General features: G+C 40.1%; 1 protein-coding gene across 2 annotated transcripts in view; it reads left to right on the top strand.

Moving 5' to 3' along the window:
• Positions 1 to 24,759, top strand: part of fgd (faciogenital dysplasia) — a 270,607-nt gene extending 245,848 nt beyond the window's left edge. For both annotated transcript variants that reach the window (XM_059944130.1, XM_059944131.1), the window contains 4 exons: positions 10,066 to 10,191; positions 11,497 to 11,652; positions 15,222 to 15,362; positions 23,848 to 24,759. In XM_059944130.1, coding sequence (XP_059800113.1) covers positions 10,066 to 10,191; positions 11,497 to 11,652; positions 15,222 to 15,362; positions 23,848 to 24,069 — 645 coding nt within the window. In that variant the 3' untranslated portion in view covers positions 24,070 to 24,759. The remainder of the gene's footprint in view (positions 1 to 10,065; positions 10,192 to 11,496; positions 11,653 to 15,221; positions 15,363 to 23,847) is intronic.
• Positions 24,760 to 25,271: the final 512 nt, after the last annotated feature.

Here is a 25,271-nt window from a genome sequence, read left to right as displayed (position 1 = left end):
TGTCGAGGAACCAACTAGAGAGCAGGCCATTCTAGATTGAGTATTGAGCAATGAGGAAGGGTTAGTTAGCAATCTTGTGTGAGGCCCCTTGGGTAAGAGTGACCATAATATGGTGGAATCCTTCATTAAGAAGGAGAGTGACATAGTTAATTCAGAAACAAAGGTTCTGAACTTAAAGAAGGGTAACTTTGAAGGTATGAGACTTGAATTAGCTAAGATAGACTGGCAAATGATACTTAAAGGGTTGACGGTGGATATGCAATGGTAAGCATTTAAAGATTGCATGGATGAACTACAACAATTGTTCATCCCAGTTTGGCAAAAGAATAAACCAGGGAAGGTAGTGCACCCGTGGCTGACAAGGGAAATTAGGGATAGTATCAAGTCCAAAGAAGAAACATATAAATTAGCAAAAAAAAGTGGCACACCTGAGGACTGGGAGAAATTCAGAGACCAGCAGAGGAGGACAAAGGGCTTAATTAGGAAAGGGAAAAAAAGATTATGAGAGAACGCAGGCAGGGAACATAAAAACTGACTGTAAAAGCTTTTATAGATATGTGAAAAGAAAAAGATTGGTCAAGACCAAAGTAGGTCCATTACAGTCAGAAACAGGTGAATTGATCATAGGGATCAAAGACATGGCAGACCAATTGAATAACTACTTTGCTTCTGTCTTCACTAAGGAGGACATAAATAATCTTCCGGAAATAGTAAGGGACCGAGGGTCTAGTGAGATGGAGGAACTGAGGGAAATACATGTTAGTAGGGAAGTGGTGTTAGGTAAATTGAAGGGATTAAAGGCAGATAAATCCCCAGGGCCAGATGGCCTGCATCCCAGAGTGCTTAAGGAAGTAGCCCAAGAAATAGTGGATACATTAGTGATAATTTTTCAAAACTCCTTAGATTCTGGATTAGTTCCTGAGGATTGGAGAGTGGCTAATGTAACCCCACTTTTTAAAAAAGGAGGGAGAGAGAAACCGGGAAATTATAGACCGATTAGTCTGACATCGGTGGTGGGGAAAATGCTAGAGTCAGTTATCAAAGATGTGACAACACCACATTTGAAAAGAGGTGAAATCATCGGACAAAGTCAGCATGGATTTGTGAAAGGAAAATCATGTCTGACAAATCTTATAGAATTTTTTGAAGATGTAACTAGTAGAGTGGATGGGGAGAGCCAGTGGATGTGGTATATTTAGATTTTCAAAAGGCTTTTGACAAGGTCCCACACAGGAGATTAGTGTGCAAACTTAAAGCACACGGTATTGGGGGTATGGTATTGATGTGGATAGAGAATTGGTTGGCAGACAGGAAGCAAAGAGTGGGAGTAAATGAGACCTTTTCAGAATGGCAGGCAGTGACTAGTGGGGTTCCGCAAGGCTCAGTGCTGGGACCCCAGTTGTTTACAATGATTTAGATGAGGGAATTAAATGCAGCATCTCCAAGTTTGCGGATGACACAAAGCTGGGCGGCGGTGTTAGCTGTGAGGAGGATGCTAAGAGGATGCAGGGTGACTTGGATAGGTTAGGTGAGTGGGCAAATTCATGGCAGATGCAATTTAATGTGGATAAATGTGAGGTTATCCACTTTGGTTGCAAGAACAGGAAAACAGATTATTATCTGAATGGTGGCCAATTAGGAAAAGGGGAGATGCAACAAGACCTGGGTGTCATTGTACACCAGTCATTGAAGGTGGGCATGCAGGTACAGCAGGCGGTGAAAAAGGCAAATGGTATGTTGGTATTCATAACAAAAGGATTTGAGTACAGGAGCAGGGAGGTTCTACTGCAGTTGTACCAGGCCCTGGTGAGACTGCACCTAGAATATTGTGTGCAGTTTTGGTCCCCTAATCTGAAGAAAGACATTCTTGCCATAGAGGGAGTACAGAGAAGGTTCACCAGATTGATTCCTGGGATGGCAGTACTTTCATATGAAGAAAGACTGGATCGACTAGGCTTATACTCACTGGAATTTAGAAGATTGAGGCGGGATCTTATAGAAATGTATAAAATTCTAAAGGGATTGGACAAGCTAGATGCAGGAAGATTGTTTCCAATGTTGGGGAAGTCCAGAACGAGGAGTCACAGTTTAAGGATAAAGGGGAAGCCTTTTAGGACGGAGATGAGGAAAAACTTCTTCACACAGAGAGTGGTGAATCTGTGGAATTCTCTGCCACAGGAAACGGTTGAGGCCGGTTCATTGGCTATATTTAAGAGGAAGTTAGATATGGCCCTTGTGGCTAAAGGGATCAGGGGGTATGGAGAGAAAGCAGGTACAGGGTTCTGAGTTGGATGATCAACCATGATCATACTGAATGGCGGTGCAGGCTTGAAGGGCTGAATGGTCTACTCCTGCACCTATTTTCTATGTTTCTATGTTAAGATCTAAGGAGTGTTAACCAGGTGGATATGAGATGATGTTTCCTCTTATTGGAGAATCTAGAACTTAGAGACACTGTTTTAAAAGTAAGGGGGTAACTTCTATAATACAGATAAATTATTTCTCTGAGGAGTCTTTGGAGCCGAGATATTCAGAGCTAAAGAAACAAAGTTCTTGAATATTTATAAGGCATTTGGATTCAAAGCTAGATAGAAGCAAAAGGGTGAAAGGCCACTGGGTGTAGGCATGAATGCAGAGTTGAGGTGACATTTGGGTCATAAATTTTATTGAATTATGGAGTACTTTAAAGTGTTATGTCGCCATGTTGCCTCCAACTGTTTCTCATTCTGATGTAGGTATGTTCTGCTCTGTATCCAACTTCAGGATAAGTTTAAAATAGTGAAGAATGTTTAGAATTCTCACATTGAATTCTATATTTTTGTTCAGATGTACAGTGCGCAAATAAAACAACCTCAAAGCCCTGCGAGTTCACATGATCTATATATAAATGTCTCCTTTCGTGTGCTGTCGTTGTTTCCTGTTATGATAGATGCTGCTTGTTCTTTTGTTTGATACTTCAAAGCTGGTGGTGTTCATTTGATTCTTATTTATCTCTTCTTCTGTTCAACTTCTGTTTTCACCCATCAGCCTATTGAACGCAGAAAGATACATCTATATTTCTTGTGCATTTCCCTAGTGTACATTAAAGGAAGAGCATATGTTCAGAGAGGATGAAAGAAATTTTACAGCTCCTTGCTGAAAGTTGGAGCACGTGTATATGTGTTCACAGTCATCTCATTTTCCACTTTCTGATGTTAACTTTCTATGGAATGTGAGCACCAGCTAATAGTTCGCTCTACATTTTTATATTTTCTTTAATAACCACTAAATTCTTGTGGAATCCCTTATATAGCACCAAATTACAATATTGCCAAGGTGGAACATTCTGAATTTGATGCAGGAAGAAACTATATTACAGTAACAGTAGCTGTATTTCAGCAAAAGATAAGGCCAATGAAATTTCCAAATTGATCCAATCAGTGCAGAACATTATTTCTACTTAAAATTATCAGATTTACAAATCTTATTTGTGAGAAGTTGTTGAAATAGATTAGAGCTGTGGATGAATGGCTGGCTTGTCGATCATAACACAAACATTTTGTAATCATTTTGAAAAATCAGTTCACTTAATTTCATGCCAGAAGTTCTTAATGTTATAAATCAACTTGAAACATAGAACAGGAAACAGCAGTGTATGCACAGTTCAGGGTGTGGTTGTATTGCAGAACTAATTGTAGAATGAGCAGCAGAATGTGAACTTCAGCCAACAGTATGAGCTGCAGATCCCTCTTTTACCCAGCTGTAAGTCTGGCTAAATGTAAATGGCCAGGTGTGCTTAACTTTCTCATCAGCCCCCATTGCAACTCAACTTCCCACCATCCCTGATCTCAAGTTCAAGCTGCTTGGCAGTAACCCTCCTTTGCTTCGGGTTCAATAAGCACCTGGTTCCTAAGTTAATTTGGAACTTCTATGCTGATCTTCATTCAATAGTGCCACAATTCATCCTAGCACACAGAATCCATAATATCAAAACTTCCATACAGTGCCACGAATGAAGGAAAGCTACGTACTTCACAGGAGTTCAATAATAAAAGTTTAATGAAAGTGGGAATATAAAGCCAGGTAACTAAATGCTTGTTCTAGGAGATATACTTACAGAACAGTCTTAAAGGAGGTGGAAAGATGGAAACCTTATGAGGGATTTAAGAATTGAATGATTCAAGCCATGCCTCTCAAATAGTGAACACAAAGGAATTCAGGGATGCATGGGAAGATCACAGAAGTCTAGGAGCTGCAGGTCTGCAGAAATGGTGTGAGTAAGCTCATGAAGGGCCTTGAATATAAAGATGAGGATTTTATATTGGAGTTGCTGGTGCACGGTAGTGGAGAGGGACCAAGTTTATGAAGGTTGGAAGTTGGGTGCTTGATGCACCATCAATAACTCTCGGAGACTGGAAGTGAACGATAGGCTTTTATTAACAGGGGAAAAGGGAACACGACCATGTTGAAGACTGAGGGAGGAGCAGTGCCCCATCACCTATAAACAGGGGTCTGTGGGAGGAGCCACAGGAGCAGTCAGCAGAGGGGTGTGTCCAGACAGGTATACATAGTTTACCACATTCACACCTCCTTTGTTTTAAAAGAGAGTCCCCACAGGGCAAAGTTTCTGACATTTACAGGTTAAGTCTATCAGGCGGTTGAGTCTGTCGCTGCGATCTACGTAGCACCGGTGGTGATTGCACTGGTGACGGTGGTTGTGCTGACTCCGGCCTGACTTGAGGTGCCAGCCCGTTAGGCGTCAGTAACCCCTCATGCGTGTGCATGGCGCCCGGTATGGGAGCCATAACAAATGTCTAAGGACTGCCTTGGATTTTACATCAAGTAAAATAACTACACATTGGAAAATATCAGACAGGCTAATGTAAAAGAGAGCACTGCTGCTTAGTTTCAAGACTAAAATAGATTTCCTCCTTTTAGCTTGAATGTATAAGTGCTTTTATATTAATTATGTAAAATGCTGTTGAAATATTTATGTTAACATGGTTGGATGCAGATATTTTGTGATTTTATCAAGGCACTTGGTGAATATTTTAGAATGGTGCAAAGCCAGAAATGTACTGTATTAGTAGAAGCTAGAAGTTGTGTCCACTCTAATGGGATTGTTTTTGAAATTGGTGAAGGAAAATTTAGTTGTTTACTTTTTCTGCAGTGCACTGATATGCCTGTTCAATGTAAGTATTTTCAATTGAAATCAAATTTGTTCAGAAGTTAATTTATTATCAAAGCATGTTTCCATATACATCTCTGAAGTTGTTTAAAATGTACATAAATGTACAAAAATGTATATAAATGCTCTTTAAAGTCAAGGTCAGATGTTGATGCTTGAGAAAAAAGTCAGTCAAATTATAAAAGCATGAATTGTTATTTGGGGAAGTTCCAATGTATGCAGGACCCTTGGACGCTGACTATATTTCTAGACAATCTCATGTAGGGCGATAACCATCAGGAAAACCAGGTGATCTGTCAGATGCTTCTGATGGTGATTCTGATATAGTGCACCCATCTAACAAAAATGTGCAAATGTTTAGAAATAGTCTTTTACCTAGGATTCTGCGTACATTAGAATTTCCTCAAATAAGCACTTGAATAAACAAACTTACGATTTTAAAACATTGAAATATGACTTACTTTAAAATTCAACTTCTGACCTTAGATTTAAAAGGATCTTATTTACTTTTAAACAGTATCAATGTTGATGTATTTGGAACTATTCAGACTTGTATATTAAATTTTAAAATTGTTCATTATTTAATAAGCCAATTATATTCAAAGAGTATTTATCTTGTTCTCCGATTGGCATTGGTGAGGATAATTCTGAAGTTTAAACAGTCATTGTATAGGTGGAGTGGAAAATGAACAATAAGGGTCGTCTGGTATTGAATCAGAATCTGGTTTATCATCGCTGACGTATGTCATGAAATGTGTTGCTTTGTAGCAGCTGTACATTACAAGACATAAAAAGTTACTGTAAGTGTTGTAGCCTGGGGAACAGTTCACACTCAGGACAACTACTTTTTCGGGTTTTAATTCCTTTATCTGTTTTAGATGTTTAAGTGCCAGAAAGAGGGTCTTCAAACAAAATGAACGACTTTACAATCAGGTTCTGCTGTTGCAATCTCCATTTAACCTTCGATCCACACACTTGTGTCTCGACCAATTGCGTATGCAGTATAAAAATACAAAGAAAACTGCACAAAACTAATACGATAGTGGCAGTTCTGAAGGAACAACATTAGAATCCCCCCAACCCTGTACCTTATATATAGCAGCGAAAAATGTAAGCAAATACATCTTATCCAAGATGTCTACTACTTTTTAGTACACACATGCTGAACCCCCGAACGGAGACTGAACATTCACACTATGATATTACATGCACAATCAGTCATGATACAATAAAGTTAGACGAAAGGTACGCTTCGGCACAACTTTTACAAGATATTGCCTGGTAGTTAAATTACAGGAAGACTGACCTACTTGGCCGGTGAGGAACTTTGCAAGCCACGCTATGCAGTGTCAAGTTCTTTACTCATGAAAATCTAAAGCATATATGTCAAACTCAAGGCTCGCGGGCCAAATCCGGCCCGCGGTGGAATTATCTTTGGCCCGCGAGATAATGTCTAATTACTATTAAAACTGGCCCCAGAATCAAAAGCGCCTATGACGTATGATATGGCTAATGCTGAGTTTATTCAGGTACCAGGTTTTCAGGGTTTTTAGTGTTTATTCGGTTTCCCTGGTTTATTTCCTGAATATCATTAATGAATAAATTTTTTTTCTATTAGAGCTGGCCCGCCGGTATATTGCATGCACCACTAATACTACAAATCCCACAATGCACTGCCAGTGCATTGCTCGCGCTTGCCTTACTCTCTCATCAGCATCCTTATGGCGCTAGTCACGTGTGGTCAACTTTCAGCTATCCCTCACCCCAAAAATGGCTGAACGAAAGGTGGACTTTGAAAACAGGGGTTTTCAAGGCAGGTGGGAGACAGAGTATATGTTCGCAGATATAAAGGGCAAACCTGTTTGTCTTGTGTGCGGAGACGGTGTGGCTGTAATTAAAGAATATAACATAAGACGACACTATGAAACGAAACACCACGACAGATACAAGCATCTGGACAAGAAACAGAAGCCCGCGATGTGTGGTCAAAAGAGTGGATTGGTGGGCAGGATCTGGGAGAAGATGCGGGAGGAAAACGGCGCAGGTGAGCTGACAGCTTATCACTGCATCATACACCAAGAATCGTTGTGTGGCAAAGCCTTGAAAATGGAACATATAATGAGCACCATAACACAAGCAGTTAACTTCATAAGAGCCAAAGGTTTAAATCACAGCGAGTTCAGGTCGTTTCTGGAGGAGTTGGGTTCAGAATATAATGATTTGCCCTATCACACAGAAGTGCGATGGTTAAGCCAAGGAAAAGTGCTGAAAAGATGTTTCGAGTTGCATGAAGAGATCTGTCAGTTCATGGAAAGCAAAGGGAAAGTCACAACAGAGCTCCGGGATAAAAAGTTGCTTTGTGAAATGGTGTTTCTGTGTGACATCACGAGCCATCTCAACGCGCTCAACCTGCAGCTTCAGGGGCGGGGTCGTGTGATCACAGACATGTATGCTGCAGTGAGGGCTTTTAAAATCAAGCTGCGCCTGTGGGAGACACAGATGCAGCAAGAAAACTTGAGCCATTTTCCGTGTTGCCAAACTATGAAAGAGCAGGTTTCTACCTCAGTGTTCCCACGAGCAAAGTTTGCTGAAAAACTTAGCATACTTGGTGCTGACTTCACACGGCGATTTGCCAACTTTGAAGCCCAAAAAAGCAGGTTTGAACTGCTCAGTAATCCATTTGCAGCTGACGTGGAAAGCGCACCAACCAACATACAAATGGAGCTGATTGAACTCCAATGTAGTGACACACTCAAGGCAAAGTATGACTCGGTGGGCGCTGCACAGTTTCTACGTTTCATTCCCGACATAATGCCCCAGCTGCGTACCCAAGCTGCTCAAATGCTCTCTATGTTTGGCAGCACATATCTGTGTGAACAACTGTTCTCTTTGATGAAGATAAACAAAACATCACACAGGAGTCGTCTTTCTGATGAACACCTTCACTCAATTCTGAGGATTTCCTCAGCTCAGAGCCTGACTCCAAACATTGATGAACTTGCATCCAAGATGAGATGCCAAGTATCTGGCTTAGACTAGTGTGAATCACAGAGTGTTGGCCTGTGGAAAGATGTTTTCATTAGAAATTACTCCGGAAAAGCTGCAGATAGAGCCATAAGAAATAAATGCAACTGATTTTTTATTTATTTAATGTTCAATGTTGTTTTTGTAGGCAATAACCTAAGCTTTGTTAGTTCCAGGTTAATATGTGTAATAAATTCATTTCAATAAGTTTTGCAATAAACGCTGAACCAGTCCGGCCCTCGACTTGTACCGATTTTTAAATTTTGGCCCATTGTGTATTTGAGTTTGACACCCCTGCGTTAGGTCTACATTTGTGTTTGCTAATGCTTGATTTCAAATGGTTTATTAATGGAAAAGGTATGGCTCCCAAAACAATCTTAGCCGAAATAGCATCGTTTCTTTCTCGTTGCCTACTTTCTTGTAATCTATGTCTGTAAGTTAATACCAATCATAAAAAGAATGCTTGCTAGGCAATCTGCTTCATAAAAAATGAAATTCGTAAAGTGAAACAATTTTAGATATAGCAGAGACTGAGACACATGAGAGCAGGTTGAAAAAATGAAGGCAACGAAAGCTGTGGGAGCACGCGTGCACAACTGATCCGGCCCGCATGAAGTCGCATTTTTCTCAATCCGGCCCGTGACCTAAAATGAGTTTGACACCCCTGATCTAAAGCATCCACATGTAAAACATGTCAAATTATCGATATTCTCGAGTCACCAACAAGCATAAACAAATTCACATGGATATTGTAAATTAGTGCTCACCTTTCCTCACCCAGCCCAGTACCTCTGGAGGAACTTGATTCCAACCAGCTTTGGCAACTGAAAGCAAAATGGTCTCCCCGCTATCCCGCGCGTGTGTAATGACGTCACCACCTCCACTTAAAGGCACAGACAACTATTCTAGCATTACCTGGATGAAAGTCTTAAGTACACTTTTAATGATACTGAGTCAGATTCGACAGTCACCTGGTTACATAGGTTACAGTAAAAAATAGAATAAAATAGTTCAAAAGAAGAATAGTCAAGTAGTATTCATGGGTTCATGGACTGGTCATAAAACTGGAGAAAGGGAAAAGCTGTTCTAAAATGTTGAATGTGCACCTCCAGGCTCTTGTACCTCCTTGCTGATGATAGTAATGAAAGAGGGTATATGTCCCAGAAGGTGGGGGTTCTTCATCATGGATGCCGCCTTCTTGAGGCATTGCCTTTTGAAGGTGTCCTCAATGATGGTCTAAGTTTGCAGTTAACACAAAAATTAATGCAGTTGTGGATAATGAGGAAGGTTGGCCTGGGATACAACAAGATATACTATAGATCTGTAGGTAATTTGGTTGGAGAAATGGCAGGTGGCACTTCATCCTGTCAAGTAAAATACTGCATTTTGTGAGGTTAAGTGGAAGAGGAACATATGGTGGGTATATAAAAATTGTCACGTCAACTCAGATAATATAGCTACGCAGCTGGAAAAAATACTAGTCATTTTGGTCCTACTTAAAAACCTGTTAAAATAACTGAATTGATTGTACAAGTGCAATTATGAACAAGCGTCGACGTAGAATCAAAAAGGAAGGACAATGCCCGATCGATCCGCCTTGATGTGTTTGAAGAAACAATCTTCTAAATGTCCTCTGGAATGGCCTGTGTCATTGGATACTTCATTTGACAACATTTAAGTTTAAATATGAGAAATCCAGATTGTTTTATTATATAGCATAATGCTTAAAATGCTATTCCAAAATGGGGGCAGTATCAAGCCAATAAATCCAATACTGAAGAGCCAAAGAGCATTTGTTCACAGTGTTATGTAGCTCCCTTATGATAGTTGTATTAATTGTGCATAATGCATTTCAACCAATTCTCTCCTACCAGGTGGATGCAAACTTCAAAAGAGCTTCAAAAACAAAACGTGACAAGGAAAAGCAATCCTGCAAAAGCTGTAGTGAAACATTTAATTCGATTACTAAACGCCGTCATCACTGTAAACAATGCAATGCAGTAAGTACTAAACGGAGAAATTCAGAGATTAAATTGACCAAAGACCCATTCCAGTAATTTTGTTTTTAAGATTTGTAAACAAACACTCCTTTTGAATTGACTTGGCATGTCAGTTTAGTCATAAACATTAGAGATTCTGCAGGTGCTGGAAATCCGGAGAAACACACACGAAGTGCTGGAGGAACTCAGCAGATCAGGCAGCAGCTTTGGAGAGTCCTAATGAAGGTCTTGGCCCCGTACATCGAATCTTTATTCCTCTCCATAGATGCTGCCTGACCTGCTGAGTTCCTCCAGCATCTTGTGTGCATGTAACACTTTAGTCCCTTACCATATCTTTTTTGCTTAACTGTTGTTACGGTAACTTACAGAACATGTTGACTTTTTCTTAAAATATTGGGACAGAAATTACAAACATTTGGAAAAGCATGAACATATTAGAGACAGTCAGCATGGCTTTGTGTGCTGGGGAAGTCAAAACAGGAACCGGAGTAAGTTAGTGGGTTGGATCCAAAATTGAGCCATAGAAGACACAGGTAGAAGTAAAGGTCTGTTTTTCTGACAGTTGATCTGTGAATAGTGGTGTTCGACAAGGACCCAGACTGGGACCTTTTTTTGTGATAATTGTTAAATATTTAGTTGAAAATGTAGGTGGACTGTTAAGTTCGCAGGTTTCACAGAAGTCGGTGAGTTATGGCCACTGAGGAAGGTTGTCAAGGGATAGGTAATCAGTAGGAAAACATGGGTGGAGAAATGGCAGATGACACTTAATCCTGACAAGTGAGCTGATGTATTTTGGGTTTATCAGAACGCTGCCTGGATTAGAGGGTATAAGCCGTAAGGAAAGGTGGTTAAACCTGGTGTGTTCTGCCTGGAGCATTGATGGCTGAGGGGAAACGTGAGTGAGATGCATAGACAGCTAGTATCTTTTCCCAAGGGTAAAAATGTCATGCAGTTAAGACGAGAGAGACAAAGTTCAAAGAAGTGCAGGCAAGTGTTTTGTACTCACAGTGATGGATGACAAAATGCGGGGTTGGGGTGGTAGTGGAGGCAAATGCAATAGTGACTCACATATAGGCATGTGAATGTGCCGAGAATGAAGTGATATAGATTTGTACAGACCAGTCCTCAGATTGAGAACCCTTGGTGTAGACAGAAGGGACTCGTTTCGTGAAGCTTTTCATTGCTAGCCTAATTCGTTCAGCAATACATTGTGGGCTGAAAGGCATGCTCCTCTGTTCTGTTCTGTGTAATAAGGAGAGTTTTTTTGTGTTAGTGATCTATTTCAATGATGCATCTTTTGTTTAGATTATCTGTGGTAAATGTTCAGAATTCAAGCCACTTGCAGACAATAGCCGGCACAACCGTGTGTGTAAGGAATGCTTTGCTGTGCCATCTGCGACACTTTCTCCAAACCCGGCACCTGAGAATGTAACAGATCAGAAGAAAAAAGTAACCATGGAGGTGAGTGAAACTGAACACAAATTGCTATTCAGTTGGTGGAGGTCTGAACTCAACATCAAAAGCATCGGCTAACAACTGTAAATCCAGAATCTGTTTCTGGCAGGCTAATTCTGAGATGGAGTGTTGAAATTAAGGGAAAAAATTCCAAAAATAGTTCCTCAATATTTGCGAGTCCTCTTGTACGGCGATTTGCATTTCATAACAATTACAAAGAAACTACAAAGGAAAGACTGGCTTTTACACAGAGCTTAAGTAACTACAAAGGAAAGACTGGCTTTTACACAGAGCCCATCATAAATCTTTGTAATGTCCTAATGGACATCACAGTGAATTAAGTTCTCATTGTGTTTCGGCACCATTGAGAGATGTCTTGTATCCGTCAAGGTGAGATTGACCTTGATAACTTACTGAGTACTGGCGGCTGAGGGATAAAAATTGGCTAGTTCCTCAAAGTAGATTCATTGGATTCGTCAGGACCACTGCTTAATATCCACATGACAGCACCTCCAAATGTACAACACCTATTCAGTGCTGCACATCAGAATCAGAATTAGAATCAAATTTAATTTCACCAGCTATGTCGTGAAATTTGTTTAACTTAGCAGCAGCAGTACAATGCGATACATGATAAATATGGGAAAATAAATTAATTACACTAAGTATATATATGTATATTATATAGTTAAATTTAAATTAGTGCAAAAACAGAAATAATAAAAAATTGGGTTCATTGTCCATTTAAGAACTGAATGGCAGAGGGGAAGAAGTTGTTGCTGAATCGTTGAGTGTGTGCCTTCAGGCTTCTGTACCTCCTTCCTGACAGTAACAATGGGAAGGGGGCATGTCTGGGTGAGGGGGGGGGGGTCTTAATGCTGGATTCCACCTTTCTGAGGCACCTCTCCTTGAAGATGTCCAGGTTACTGTGGAGGCTAGTATCCATGATGGAGCTGACTAACAATTTTCAGTAGCTTTTTACAATCCTGTGCAGTAGCCCCCATCCCTTATTTCTAGTCAGCCTATCAGAGTGCTCTCCACGGATCATATCAGAATCAGGTTTATTTTCACCGGCATATGACATAGAATTTGTTAACTTAGCAGCAGCAATTCAATGCAATGCATAATCTAGCAAAGAAAAAAAAATAAAAATAATGATCATAAATAAACAAGTAAATTATGTATATTGAATAGATTTTTTAAAAACATACAAAAACAGAAATATTGTATATTTTTAAAGAAAGTGAGGTGGTGTCCAAGGATTCAATGTCCATTTAGGAATCGGATGGCAGAGGGGAAAAAGCTGTTCCTGAATCGCTGAGTGTGTTCCTTCAGGCTTCTATATCTCCTATCTGATGGTAACAGTGAGAAAAGGGCAAACCCTGGGTGCCGGAGGTCCTTAATAATGGACGCTGCCTTTCTGAGACTCCGCTCCCTGAAGGTGTCCTGGGTACTTTGTAGGCTAGTGCCCAAGATGGAGATTTACAACCTTCTGCAGCTTCTTTTGGTCCTGTGCAGTAGTGCCCCCCCCCCCCCACCCCCATACCAGACAGTGATGCAGCCTGTCAGAATGCTCTGCACAGTACAACTATAGAAGTTTCAGAGTGTATTTGTTGACATGACAAATCTCTTCAAACTCCTAATATAGCCGCTGTCTTGCCTTCTTTATAACTACTGTAGAAGTTTTCGAGTGCTTTAGGTGACAAATACTTAAATGTCAGTCTAGGTGTCTGTGAATGAGTCTCTGGAATGCAACCTGAAACTCACAGTCAGAGCTAAGCATGTTACAACTAAGCCACTAGTGATACCTGATTACTCAGCAGGGCGTAATAACTATTTCTGATTTTAGATGTTGGTTAAATTTATTGGCTTACCAGTCTGGTAAGTCAATTGCTTTCCTGGTGATGTGTAGCATCCATAATATTTCTGGATGCAATGGCTCTGCTGGCATTAGATATGTGTTATTATTTTTCAAATGTATAATCCATGATTGATTATTTCCTCAGAATGAAATTACGTAGTGCACAATGATTCTAGTTCATCCAAAAGTTGGGTTGATTATCGAAACCTGGGAGGATCTGCTCAAGTTTGAAACAGTGCAGGCCAGAGCTCTGTTGGGTGGGGGTAAGGAGGGTTGTGATAGCTGGAGGTCACAAGCCAAGTTGGGTCAATGCTATAGCAGGAGCCTACATTAGATCTAAGCCCTATTGGGGTAAGTCAGGAGGGTGGAAATGAGGGGCAGCAGTGGGTAGACGATGCCTGTCGGATTCTAGCAGTGGGGTATGGTGGGGATGAGATGTTGGTAATTCTAGTTATCGCAGATTTCTTAAGTGAGACAATACAAAAATTGTTATCACATTTTACTATGGAGAACAGTAACTTTCAATCAAATGACACTGGGGAATATAATTGTACACTGCAATCCCAGGCAAATGTTTGAATCCCAGATACTGTAGATATGCATTATTTTCTTACATTGGTTCTATATTATTTGTGCTTTGTACCCAAAATAAATTACTGGCCTGGTATAAACAGAGAAAAGTTTAATGGGTATATTTGCATTTAAACTCGAGTTCATTATAAAATGCTACTGAAGAGCAGAAGTTTTTGTGTAAGAGTGAGAATTATTTCACTGAGAGACTTGTATCTTATCTGTCAGCTTTTCTTTGTCATGGAGAATTTGACTGATATGTCTGAAAGGGATCCCATCTGAAATAAAACCATTTTACAGCCCTACTTCCAGCAATGTTGCATGCTGAGACTCAACCTAACGGTTTCTTATTTTATCTGGCATGGTTTCTGTGCTGATCATGTGCCAGTGCCTCATGACCTGACAGCTGCCATTGACTCTTCCTAAACACGAGAAAATCTGCAGGCACTGGCAATCCCAGCACCACACACAAAATGCTGGAGGAACTCAGCAGGCCAGGCAGCATCTATGGAAAAGGGTTAACAGTTGACGTTTCGGGCCGAGACCCTTCATCAGGACTGGAAAGGAAAATGAGAAGTCAGCGTAAGAAGTTGGGGGAAGGAGAAAAAGAAGTACAAGATAGTAGGTGAGAGCGGGAGAGGGGGTAGCTTCCCAACCCCTCTACTAGGTGTGGGTAGACATTCCTCAAAGCAGTCCCACATTATTGTATTTGCACAGAGGATGAAAATGTGTTTCAACTATTCATCTATAGCAGTTTTAGCTTCAGTAAATTGAAAACAAAATTGGGTCAAGCTCCTTAGCTGCCTCATAAAAGTGACTCTGACCTTAACTGCAGCAAGCAAGGCGATTTGAGATAGGAAATGGTTGGTTCCAAGCTTGCACCAGTGAGAACCAGCTTAGGGGTTCATAAGCACTTGCAGATACTGGAATCTGGAGCAATGAACAATGTACAGGAGGAGCACATTGGGTCGAGCAGTATCTGTGGGAGGAAAGGAAAGCTTGTTTAGACTCGCTGCCACTTGGATAAGTGACTGTTACATTTTTGCTACTTTGCCCAGTGTTACCCTTGGAAAGATAATGAATGAGGACTCTTTTCATTTTGTGTGTGGCATGATCATTTACACATTTAATCTTCTTCCAACAGAGACCGAGCTCCCTGACAAGTGACAATAGTCTTTTCTGTAGCAACTTGAGTTTCATGGAAAAGGGAAAACCCTGGCACAAGGCATGGGTAGCTATCCCCAGAAGCGATCCCATGGTATTATATTTGTACATTGGCAATCAGGTAAGAATGGGTTTCACATGTTCATCCACTACAGTTTTTCATAAGCTTCAAACTGAATGCAGAATTTAATCAAGCTCCTCAGCTACCTCATAAAAGAGACTTTGACTGAAGCAAGCAAGCTGGCTTGAGATGGAAAAGACATTTTTATCTTCAATTTGCTTCCTTTATGCACAAACAGCCCATCCCGTCCTCAGTCATTTCCCCTTCCCTGCTAATTCTCTAAGGTTACAGCGACTTCTGTTCTGTAGTTGTTAGCTTGTAGTCAAGCCAGTTTTTTTTTAAAGAATTGGTTAGTTTCCTGTTTTTTTTTTACGAATTAATTGGGTGTGTTCCATATGGGTTAAAAAAAAACCTGGGGTGTTACGCCCTTTACTAAATAATTTTAAAAAATCAAAGTTAGAGGTGTATAAGATGATGAGAGGCATTGATCATATGGATAGTCAGAGGCTTTTTCCCAGGGCTAAAATGGTTGCCAGAAGTGGACACATGTTTAAGGTGCTGGGGAGTAGGTACAGAGGAGATGTCAGGGGTAAGATTTTTACTCAGAGAGTGGTGAGTGCGTGGAATGGGCTGCTGGCAACGGTGGTGGAGGCGGATATGATAGGTTCTTTTAAGAGACTCCTGGATAGGTATGTGGAGCTTAGAAAAACAGAGGGCTATGGGTAAGCCTAATAATTTCTAGGGTAGGGACATACTCGGCACAACTTTGTGGGCCTAAGGGCCTGTATTGTGCTGTAGGCTTTCTACATGTGGAGAGAGAAACTAAATTAGCGGACTAGACTGTGCCTAAAGATAATATGTATGGGCACCAGTCTGTCCATCAGATACCCATGCATGAACCCCATGTCCACAAGAATGTTTTTCAGTCCCACAGGTCCAGGGCAAGGGGGCTTTACTTTGGCAGCCATCTTGTACAGTGCATCTAGACCTCAGGCAAAGGCTGAGGCCATGTCGCCAGGCACCCAGTGGCTTTTCCAGCAGTTTCAAAATGCAACCAGTGATCAGGGACATTTAAAAACACGTATTTCTTATTTAATTTTTAGATTCCAAATTTGAAAACAATTAAGAATTTATTTGAAATGTACTTATCTGAGAAATTAATTGAAATATTGAAGTGAATTAAAATAGCAATCCAGTTAACCTTCCAACCAAGTTCCAGTTCAAATTAAAGATTGCCGTGCATGACTAGTGTCAAGGAATCATGAAGAAACCCAGCCCCTCAGCTCAATAGGAATGTACTCAACCACTGGACCTAGAGCATAGCAGGAGACCTGATGAGCTGGTACCTGCCCTCCGGGATGTTCTTGTGACTCCTGCACCACAGTGTGCAGGTACAGAAGTCAGGAGTGCACTGGCCCATAAATTCGACTTTGCCTGCGGAAGACGCACTACATTTCAGTTGAGTGTTTCAGATTAACAGCTGCCAGACATCTTCACACATTCCCGTCTTATATTTGTTCTTTCATCTTCTGCTATATTTTATTTGACTTCATTGCCCCTCACTTATTCTGATCTGTTTTAAAATTTCTGGTTGACAAGGCTGATGCACTTTGTGAGAAAGATTGAGTATTCACAAAAAAAAGTCTATTGAAGATGGAAAACTGAAAAATAAATAAGATGGAAGTACTCTGCTGGTCAGGCAGTATCTGTGAGAAAAGAAACAGTTAATATTTCGCATCAGTGACCTATTGATGAGTATTTAACCTTTTCCAATGTTATTTCAGTGACATGTCTGGTTACGAGGAGTCACAGTTTTGAAGTCTGTCAGTGTTTGTTTAACCTTTCCTCCCTGCCTTTGCATGGCAAATTCTTGCTGAGCAATCATCATAGGCAAGTGTGAATTAGCTGCTACTACAGCTCCTATGGCCTGGGGTCGAGCCTGACCTCTGCTGCTGTCCTTGTGGAATTTCCTCTGTGTGTTCTGGCTCTCATCCATATCCCAAAGGCATCTGGGTTGGTAGGTTAATTGGTCAGCAAAGCTGCCCCAGATGCATAAAAAGTTGTGGAATCTGGGGGAAGCAGATGGGAATATCGGAGGAATAGAGATAGTGTAAGTGGGTGTTCTGTTGCTGATTGGGGCTCAATAAGCCAAAGGGACTTTTAGAATAGAATAGAATAGTACAACACATTACAGGCCCTTCGGCCCACAATGTTGTGCCGACCCTCAAACCCTGCCTCCCAAATCCTGTCTAGTAGTCTCTTAAACTTCACTAGTGTATTTTTTCATGCTCTGACTCTGAGTGATGTTGTGATACAAAATTTTCGAACTTCAGCCTGGAGCCTCAATACGCTGGTCAGTCACTTCAGTCTCTGCCCCAGGCATCCAAGGTTCAGCACTGAGCAAACACCGGAAGGACCATCAGTAATCGGACAATTGCACACTAGAAACATGATAAAGAGGGAAGGGCATGGGGGCAATAGAATTTTCTGCCTGTTTTTGAATAATGATTGGGATATAAGCATGTTGGAAAACTCAGAGCAAAGCTTTACATGTGGCTGTATGACCCAAGGGAGACTTTTTTCTTTTGAAATAAATGTGTGGTCCGTATCAAGTGGCTAATCCAATTCTGCCAGTTTCTCTCCCACTGTAGAATTGTAGGTCGTTTCCAGCAATCCCCTTCTGACCAATAAGGTATAATTATAATGCATCAGAAAGACCAGTCCCAACTGATGGACCACAGCTTAATAGTTGATGTAATAGGCTGCATTTACTGTTGGAGGGTCAATCCGCATTCAGTACATGGATGTAAAATCCTTTCTTGACTTTGGAGGTCTTAACATATTTAGTGTTGACTTTGTTTGGCATTAGATGTTCGACTTGCAACAATACACTTAAGTCTCCAGGATTTTGGTGCAGGTTTGCTGCATTCACACAATAATGCCTGGTGATCAAGTGTATCAAAAATATTCACTGATGTTCTCAGTAGATTCTGTAAAACTATTGCAACATATTGGGGAAGTTTATTTTTGTAATGTCAGTAATCTATCATATGGTGATGCTGGAATCAGAAATTAAAAATGGGGCTACTAAGTTATTTTGGACCATATTATGTCTAAAGCCAAAATGATTTTGAAAATTATGAAAACCCATTTGCTGAAGGAGCAGAATTCATTTAAAGTACTCTCCCCTATAGTCTAAATGTGCTTGTTTTCTCCCCGAGCTTACTGTTAGAGAGTTTTCTTTTAATTCTGAAATTATGATTCATTTTTTTAATCTGTAGAATTGGATTGGAGTTTATATAAAAATAAATGCTGGTGACCAAATTCTTTTGGGTTGAGTGTATTGGCTCTGGAAAAAATAACTGGAAAGCTTGCATGCATAACCAGATGAATAGAAATTAGGAGTAAACATTTGCCAATATAAATAGTTGAAGTTCATGGTCTCATTTCTAAATGTACCAAGTAAAAGGAATAAAGCTGGACTGTATGCAGAAACCATGTTTAATAATTTATATTTTGCAATAGCACTTTTCATGTCATCAGAATGTACACCAATTATTTCTAAACTTGCAGTCACTTCCTGTAGACAAAAACATTACCCTAATATTTAGGAACACTCTGCCAGGGGTAGTAGTAGAGGCAAATACAATGGGCATGTTAAAGAAGCTCTTAGATGGGAATATGGATGAAAGAAAAATGGAGGGTTATGTAGGAGGGGATGGTTAGATTGACCTTAGGGTAGGTCAAAGGTTGGTAGAACATTGTGGCCTGTACTGTGCTCAAATGCCCTATGTGCTACCCAATTTAAACATACTAGGGTCCCATTGAGAGCGGACAAGATAAATGATTGGTGATGGCTGAGAATTGAATGTTGGCAAAACCCCTCAATGAATGCCATGGTATACTTTAATTCCTCCCACTAATGTGTTTTTAAGGCAATGGTATCAAGAATTGAATCTTTAGTTATATCACTGTTTCCATGATTGGTATTGAAAATAAAATGGTATATTTAGCAAAAAAAATCAATTTCTCATAGATACAAGAGCTATAGTTATACAGAGGTAGCTTTAACTATAATGGTAAATTACAATGTTGCCCATTGAATATAGCAGAATGCATCAAAATGCCAACTTCAGCATGTATGAAGCAGAAAACTGGATCCTGTGTGAAGTGGTTTAAAAGTTATTGGTGTAATAACCTTGGAGCATTGCATAGCGGGATTAGCTGCATCTAGTCTAGGTTTGCCCCAATGCTTCTTGTGACAGAAGTTGCAGCAATTCATATAATTATTAGCAAAGTGAGGAAGATGATGCCCACAGTGCCTAAAGAAGCAGAAGTGAGCATTCATTACTGGAATAGGGGCATGAAATGTCTCTTCATCAATGTTCCCTCTAAGGTGTGCACGCACTCATCTTTCGCTACTAACGCACAAAGGAACTTAAACTGCGCACAAAAGGTTTTGCCCTCTACCTCATTGGAATATTGAGTATATATCACGATCGTACGCAATCATATTTCCTTTTCCAATGTCTGATGCAGACGGAATTTATGATGTTTTGTCTGCAGATTTTAGAACTGGCTTTAATTATACTGTTTTTATTGAAGAAATTATTCAGTGTGTACATGTTGTAGTTGCTGGCTGGTGGAGTAGTGACTTCGGAATGAGGGCTCCCGAGTTCGAATCCAGCCAGCCCCCTTGCATGCTTTCCATCTGTCCTGGGTTGAGTGTCGAGCTAGCAACTCGGCCTTGTATAAATAAGAAAGCCTGCTAAAAAAAAAAGTCGTCACGACGGTGTCCCGATAACTCCACTCAGAGTTAAGGGGTTTCTTCGTCTACATGTTGTAGTCATTGGGCACACTAGTCATTACAAATTAGAGTACATAGCCCCTCATTTTCAGATTGCAAATTTCAATACTTGTTTATGTAAAACCTAAACTTGGCATGAAGAATTACAAGGACTATCGTGGGAACATTGCTGTCTATCATCCACCCATCCAAAATACCAAGGAGCAGTGCGTACACAAAGCATTTAACATTATCAGTGATCCCTTCCATCCATCCAAATTTAGTGTAATACTGTTTACTTTATAACTTGTGCTGTAAATGCACATTATTATTTGTTAATTTATTTGTGGTAATATTACTTTGTGTGTTGTGTGTGAGTTATATGTACTGTGTTGTGCATCTTGATCCACTACAACGTTCTTTCATTTGGCTGTATACATGTGTATGATTGAAATTACAATAAACTTGAGGTTTGTACAGACTTGAAAAAATATTATATCTGTCAAGTTTACTTACATGTGAAATCAGTTGTATTATATATTGGACATAAAATTTTTTGAGCAATAAATGTTGGGCAGATCTCAAAGTTGCTGTATTTAATCACATCTGAAACCTCTGGTGAAACAGCTTGACCAATCATAAGCAAATGAAGATGACCAAAAACTCCATTGTTTCCTGCAAAATATTAAAATATTTTTCAGTTGAATTGAAGTAGAATTCTGCCATTTTCAGTAATTCTACTGATTTAGTGATTTTAAATTGTTCAAGTGAATCACTATTCTTTGAAATAAATGACTCAGCTTTATTGGAAAGTTTCTATTTCTGACTATAGTTGAGAATTTAAATTCAGAAAATAGTTTTAGCATTGCATGCCTAGATGTTAAATTAAATGTATGTCTTATACATGAGAGGCTTTGATTATTCACACATCCAATTTGATTTTTTTTCTGGCTGAAAGACTGTGAAACAAACTTAAGACAAAGGAACAGAATTAGGCTATTTGGCTCATTGAGTTTGCTCTGCCATTCCTTCATGGCTGATTTATTCTCCCTCTCAATACCACTCATAGCCTTCTCGCTGTAACTTTTGATGCCCTGACTAATCAAGAACCTATCAACTGCCACTTTTAAATATGCCCATTGGCATTACCTGCACAGCCATCTGTGGCAATGATATCTCCGGATTCACTACCCACTGGCTGAAGAAATTCCTCTTCATCTCCATTCTAAATGTACATCCCTCTATTCTGAGGCTGTGCCTCTGGACCCTTTCCAATATCAGAACATCATTTGTTAGATAAGGGGCCCAAAACCGCTCACAACACCAGGTGTGGTCTGACCAATGCCTTATAAAGCCTCAGAGTCACATCCATGCTTTTATATTCTACCGGTAGTTCTCTCAAAATGAACACTAACATTGTATTAGCCTTCCTTACCACTGGCTCAACCTGCAAGTTAACCTTTAGGAAATCTTGCACAAGAACTCCCAAGTCCCATTACACCTCTGGTCTTTGAATTTTTCTCCCCATTTAGAAAATGGTCTATGCTTTTATTCCTTCTATCAAAGTGCGTGACCATACGCTTCCCTACATTTTATTCCATCTGCCACTTGTTTGCCCATTCTCCCAATCTCTCAAGTCCTTCTGCAGACCTGCTTCCTCAACACTACCTGCCCCTCTACCTATCATTGTATCATCTGCAAACTTGGACACAAAGCCATCAATTCTGTCATCCAAATTGTTGACATATAATGTAAAAAGAAGTGGTCCCAATACCAAACCCTGTGGAACCCCACTAGTCACCAGCAACCAACCTGAAAAGATCCCCTTTGTTCACACTCTTTGCCTCCTGACAGCCAGCCAATCTCCTATACTTGCTCAAACAATGGGCTCTTATTTTGTTAAGCCTCCTCAAGTGTAGCACCTTGTCAAAGACCTTCTGAAAATCAAAATAAACAACATCCTCTGACTCTCCTTGGTCTATCCTGCCTATTATTTCATCAAGGAATTCTAACAGATTAGTCAGGCAAGATGTCCCCTTAAGGAAGCCATACTGACTTTGGCCTGCTTTACGATATGCCTCCAAGTATCCTGAAACCTCATCCTTAATAATGTACTCCAACATCTTCCCATCCACTGAAGTTAGAATAATTGGCCTATGATTTCCTTTCTTCTGCCTCCCTCCCTTCTTAGAGCAGAGTGACTTTTGCAATTTTCTAGTCTTCCAGAACTATTCAAGAATTGAGTGATTCTTGAATGGTAATTACTGATGCCTGAACAATCTCTTCAGGTCACACTCTCAGAACTCTGGGGCATAGTCCAGCTGGTGCAGGTGACTTATCTACCTTTAGACCTTACAGCTCCCCAGGCACCTTCTCCTGAGTAATAGCAACTACATTCACTTTTTCCCCCTGACTCTGTCAGATTTCTGGGATTCTGCTAGTGTCTTCCACAATGAAAACTGATACAAAATCCTTCTTAAGTTCGTTGGCCATTTCTTTGTTTCCCATTACTACCTCTCTCCAGTGCCATTTTCCAGCGGTCCAGTATCCACTCTCACTTTTCTCTCTTTACTTTTTTTTTGTTGCCTTCTGATGGTTTTTTAAAAGTTTCCAAATACTCTAGCTTCCTACTAATTTTTGCTCTATTATATGCCCTCTCTTTTGCTTTTATGTCTTCTTTGACTTCCTTTGTCAGCCAAGGTTGCACTCAACCTTACTTCTTCATCTCTGGGATGCATCTATTTATCCTGTGACATCCAAATTGCCACCAGAAACTCCATTCCAATCAACTTTGGCCAGCTCATCTCTCATGCCTCTGTAATTTCTTTTACTCCACTATAATACTGATATATCTAACTTTAGTTTCTCCCACTCAAACTGAATTCTGTCATATGTTGATCACTGCTTCCAAAGGGTTCCTTTACCTTAAGCTCCCTAGTTAGATCTGATTCATTACACAATACCCAAATCCAGAATTTCTTTTCCCCAGTGGCTCAACTACAAGCTGCTCTAAAAAGCAATCTCATAGGCATTCTACAAATTCCCTCTCTTGTGGTCCAGCACCAACCTGATTTTCCCAATCTATCTGCATTTTGAAATTCCCCATTACTATTGCAACATTGCCCTTATTATGTGCCTTTTCTATGTCCCGTTGTAATTTGTAATCCATGTCCTGGCTACTGTTCAGAGGCATGTATGTAACTCCCATCAGGGTCTTTTCACCTTTGTATATTCTTAACTCTACCCAAAAGGATTATACATCTTCTAATCCTGTGTTTCCTCTCTTAAGGATATAATTTCACTTTTACCAACAGAGCCACCCACCCTCTCTGCCTAGCTACCTGCCTGTTCTTTTGATACAAGGTGTATCCTTGAATGTTAAGCTCCCAACTATGATCTTCTTTCAGCCACAATGTCATACCTGCCAATCTCTAACTGTGCTACAAAATCATCTACCTTACTCCATCTACTGCATGCATTCAAATATAACACCTTCAGTCCTGTATGCGTCACCCTTTTTGACTTTGCCCCATGTTACACTTAAACTCATCCCGTTGACTGCAATTTGGCCCAATCATCTGCTTGTCCTTCTTCACAATCTCACTACATGGTTGTATCCCAATTACCCCATCCTTAGCCCTATCACTCCCATTCCCAAACTTAAGATCTGATGGACTGCAACAATGCAATATGATGCTTAATTGTAAAGATGTTGGTTTCTTTATATTCTATACTAACACTGGGGTGTTTGCTTTATAGGATGGAAAACATGCGCGCACCATTCCACTGCCAGGCTATGAAATTGAACAGCCAAATCCTGCTGATATGATTGATAAGAGGCATGCTTTCAAGCTCAGGCAATCCCAGCAGATCTTTTATTTTAGTGCAGATGATGAAGAAATTCAGAAAAAATGGATTGACATCATCTCAAAAGCTGCCAAGGGTGAAGTTGAAGAAGATTCAAGCAACTTAGTAGAATAAAAAAACTGGCAGCAAAGTTAGCAGCAGATGAAACCAAGATTGTATTTGGCAACTTTCTGTGGTGTGACCTCTAAATGCTGTACGTTAAGTAAGCAATGAGGGCACTTTCATTTGAAATTGATACTTAAGAGTTCAGATCAATCTACATACATCTGTATCAGATTTCAATGTTATTAGTGTTTTTGGTCTTTGACATCTATGACAATTATGCTACTGAAAAGCCTAAACACATCCTGGAAAATGTAGTAATTTACAAATTAATTACTTTATTGATGCCATTCCAGTCCAGTGCAGTACGGTTTCTGTGTAAATGTGCTTGAACACCAGTACTTGCCGTGCCCCCTGTGCAAGATGTATAGTAATTCATTAGTTAAATGTATGTTAAATTAAAATGTGAATGCCTGTGGCTGGCCACTCATGGTCTATCAACTGTTTGTACTCAATTCTTTAAATACAGTGCTCTGTCCCTTTTGGCATTTGGTGATGTAATTATTTTTTCTTAGGTAAAAATGCTAAGTGGTTTATTTCTCATGTTCCGTACTGTTAACAAAATATCCAAGAAAATGCTGTACAACTTGCAAATTTGTTTCATATATCTCCTATACTGAAGGAACTTTAACCTATAATCTGTATGTCTGTTTCACTTATTTATGTGATGTGCTTTTAAATAAACGTTCTGGATTTTCACCATTTATTGCACGGTTGGGCAAGCTAAATTTGATTGCCAGTGTACCGATGTTGGACTACAGTATTTCAGCATTAAGTGAAAATTATCCAAAGTCCACATGTATTCTCTGTTCAAGCAATGGCTAATTTAAAGAAGTTCAAGTGTATAGAGTTTCTGGGGAACTTGATAAGATAAATGCAGTGAAGCTATACCATATATTTTTTTTAGAGGATTTCAAACTATATATCATAATGTCTGCCATTACGTTGTCTGCATGGACTTCTGTAAGATATTTGACAAGGTCCTGCATGGGAGGCTGGTCAAGTCACTCAGCATTCAGGATGAGCTAGTTAATTGGATTAGACATCAGCTTTGTGGGAGAAGCCAGAACGTGGCGATAGAGAATTGGTTTTCTGTTCCAGGACATCTCAAATGTCCTCTTTCTTTAAGAATCATGGTTTCCCTTCTGCCGTCATCAGTGATGCTCTCACCCGCATCTCCTCCATTTCCCGCACTTCAGCCCTCACCCCATCCC

The sequence above is a fragment of the Hypanus sabinus genome, chromosome 19 (assembly GCF_030144855.1).
Source record: "Hypanus sabinus isolate sHypSab1 chromosome 19, sHypSab1.hap1, whole genome shotgun sequence".
NCBI classification, from domain to species: domain Eukaryota; kingdom Metazoa; phylum Chordata; class Chondrichthyes; order Myliobatiformes; family Dasyatidae; genus Hypanus; species Hypanus sabinus.
Note: the sequence above shows the minus strand (reverse complement) of the source record. Positions and strands in the feature narration are given on the sequence as shown.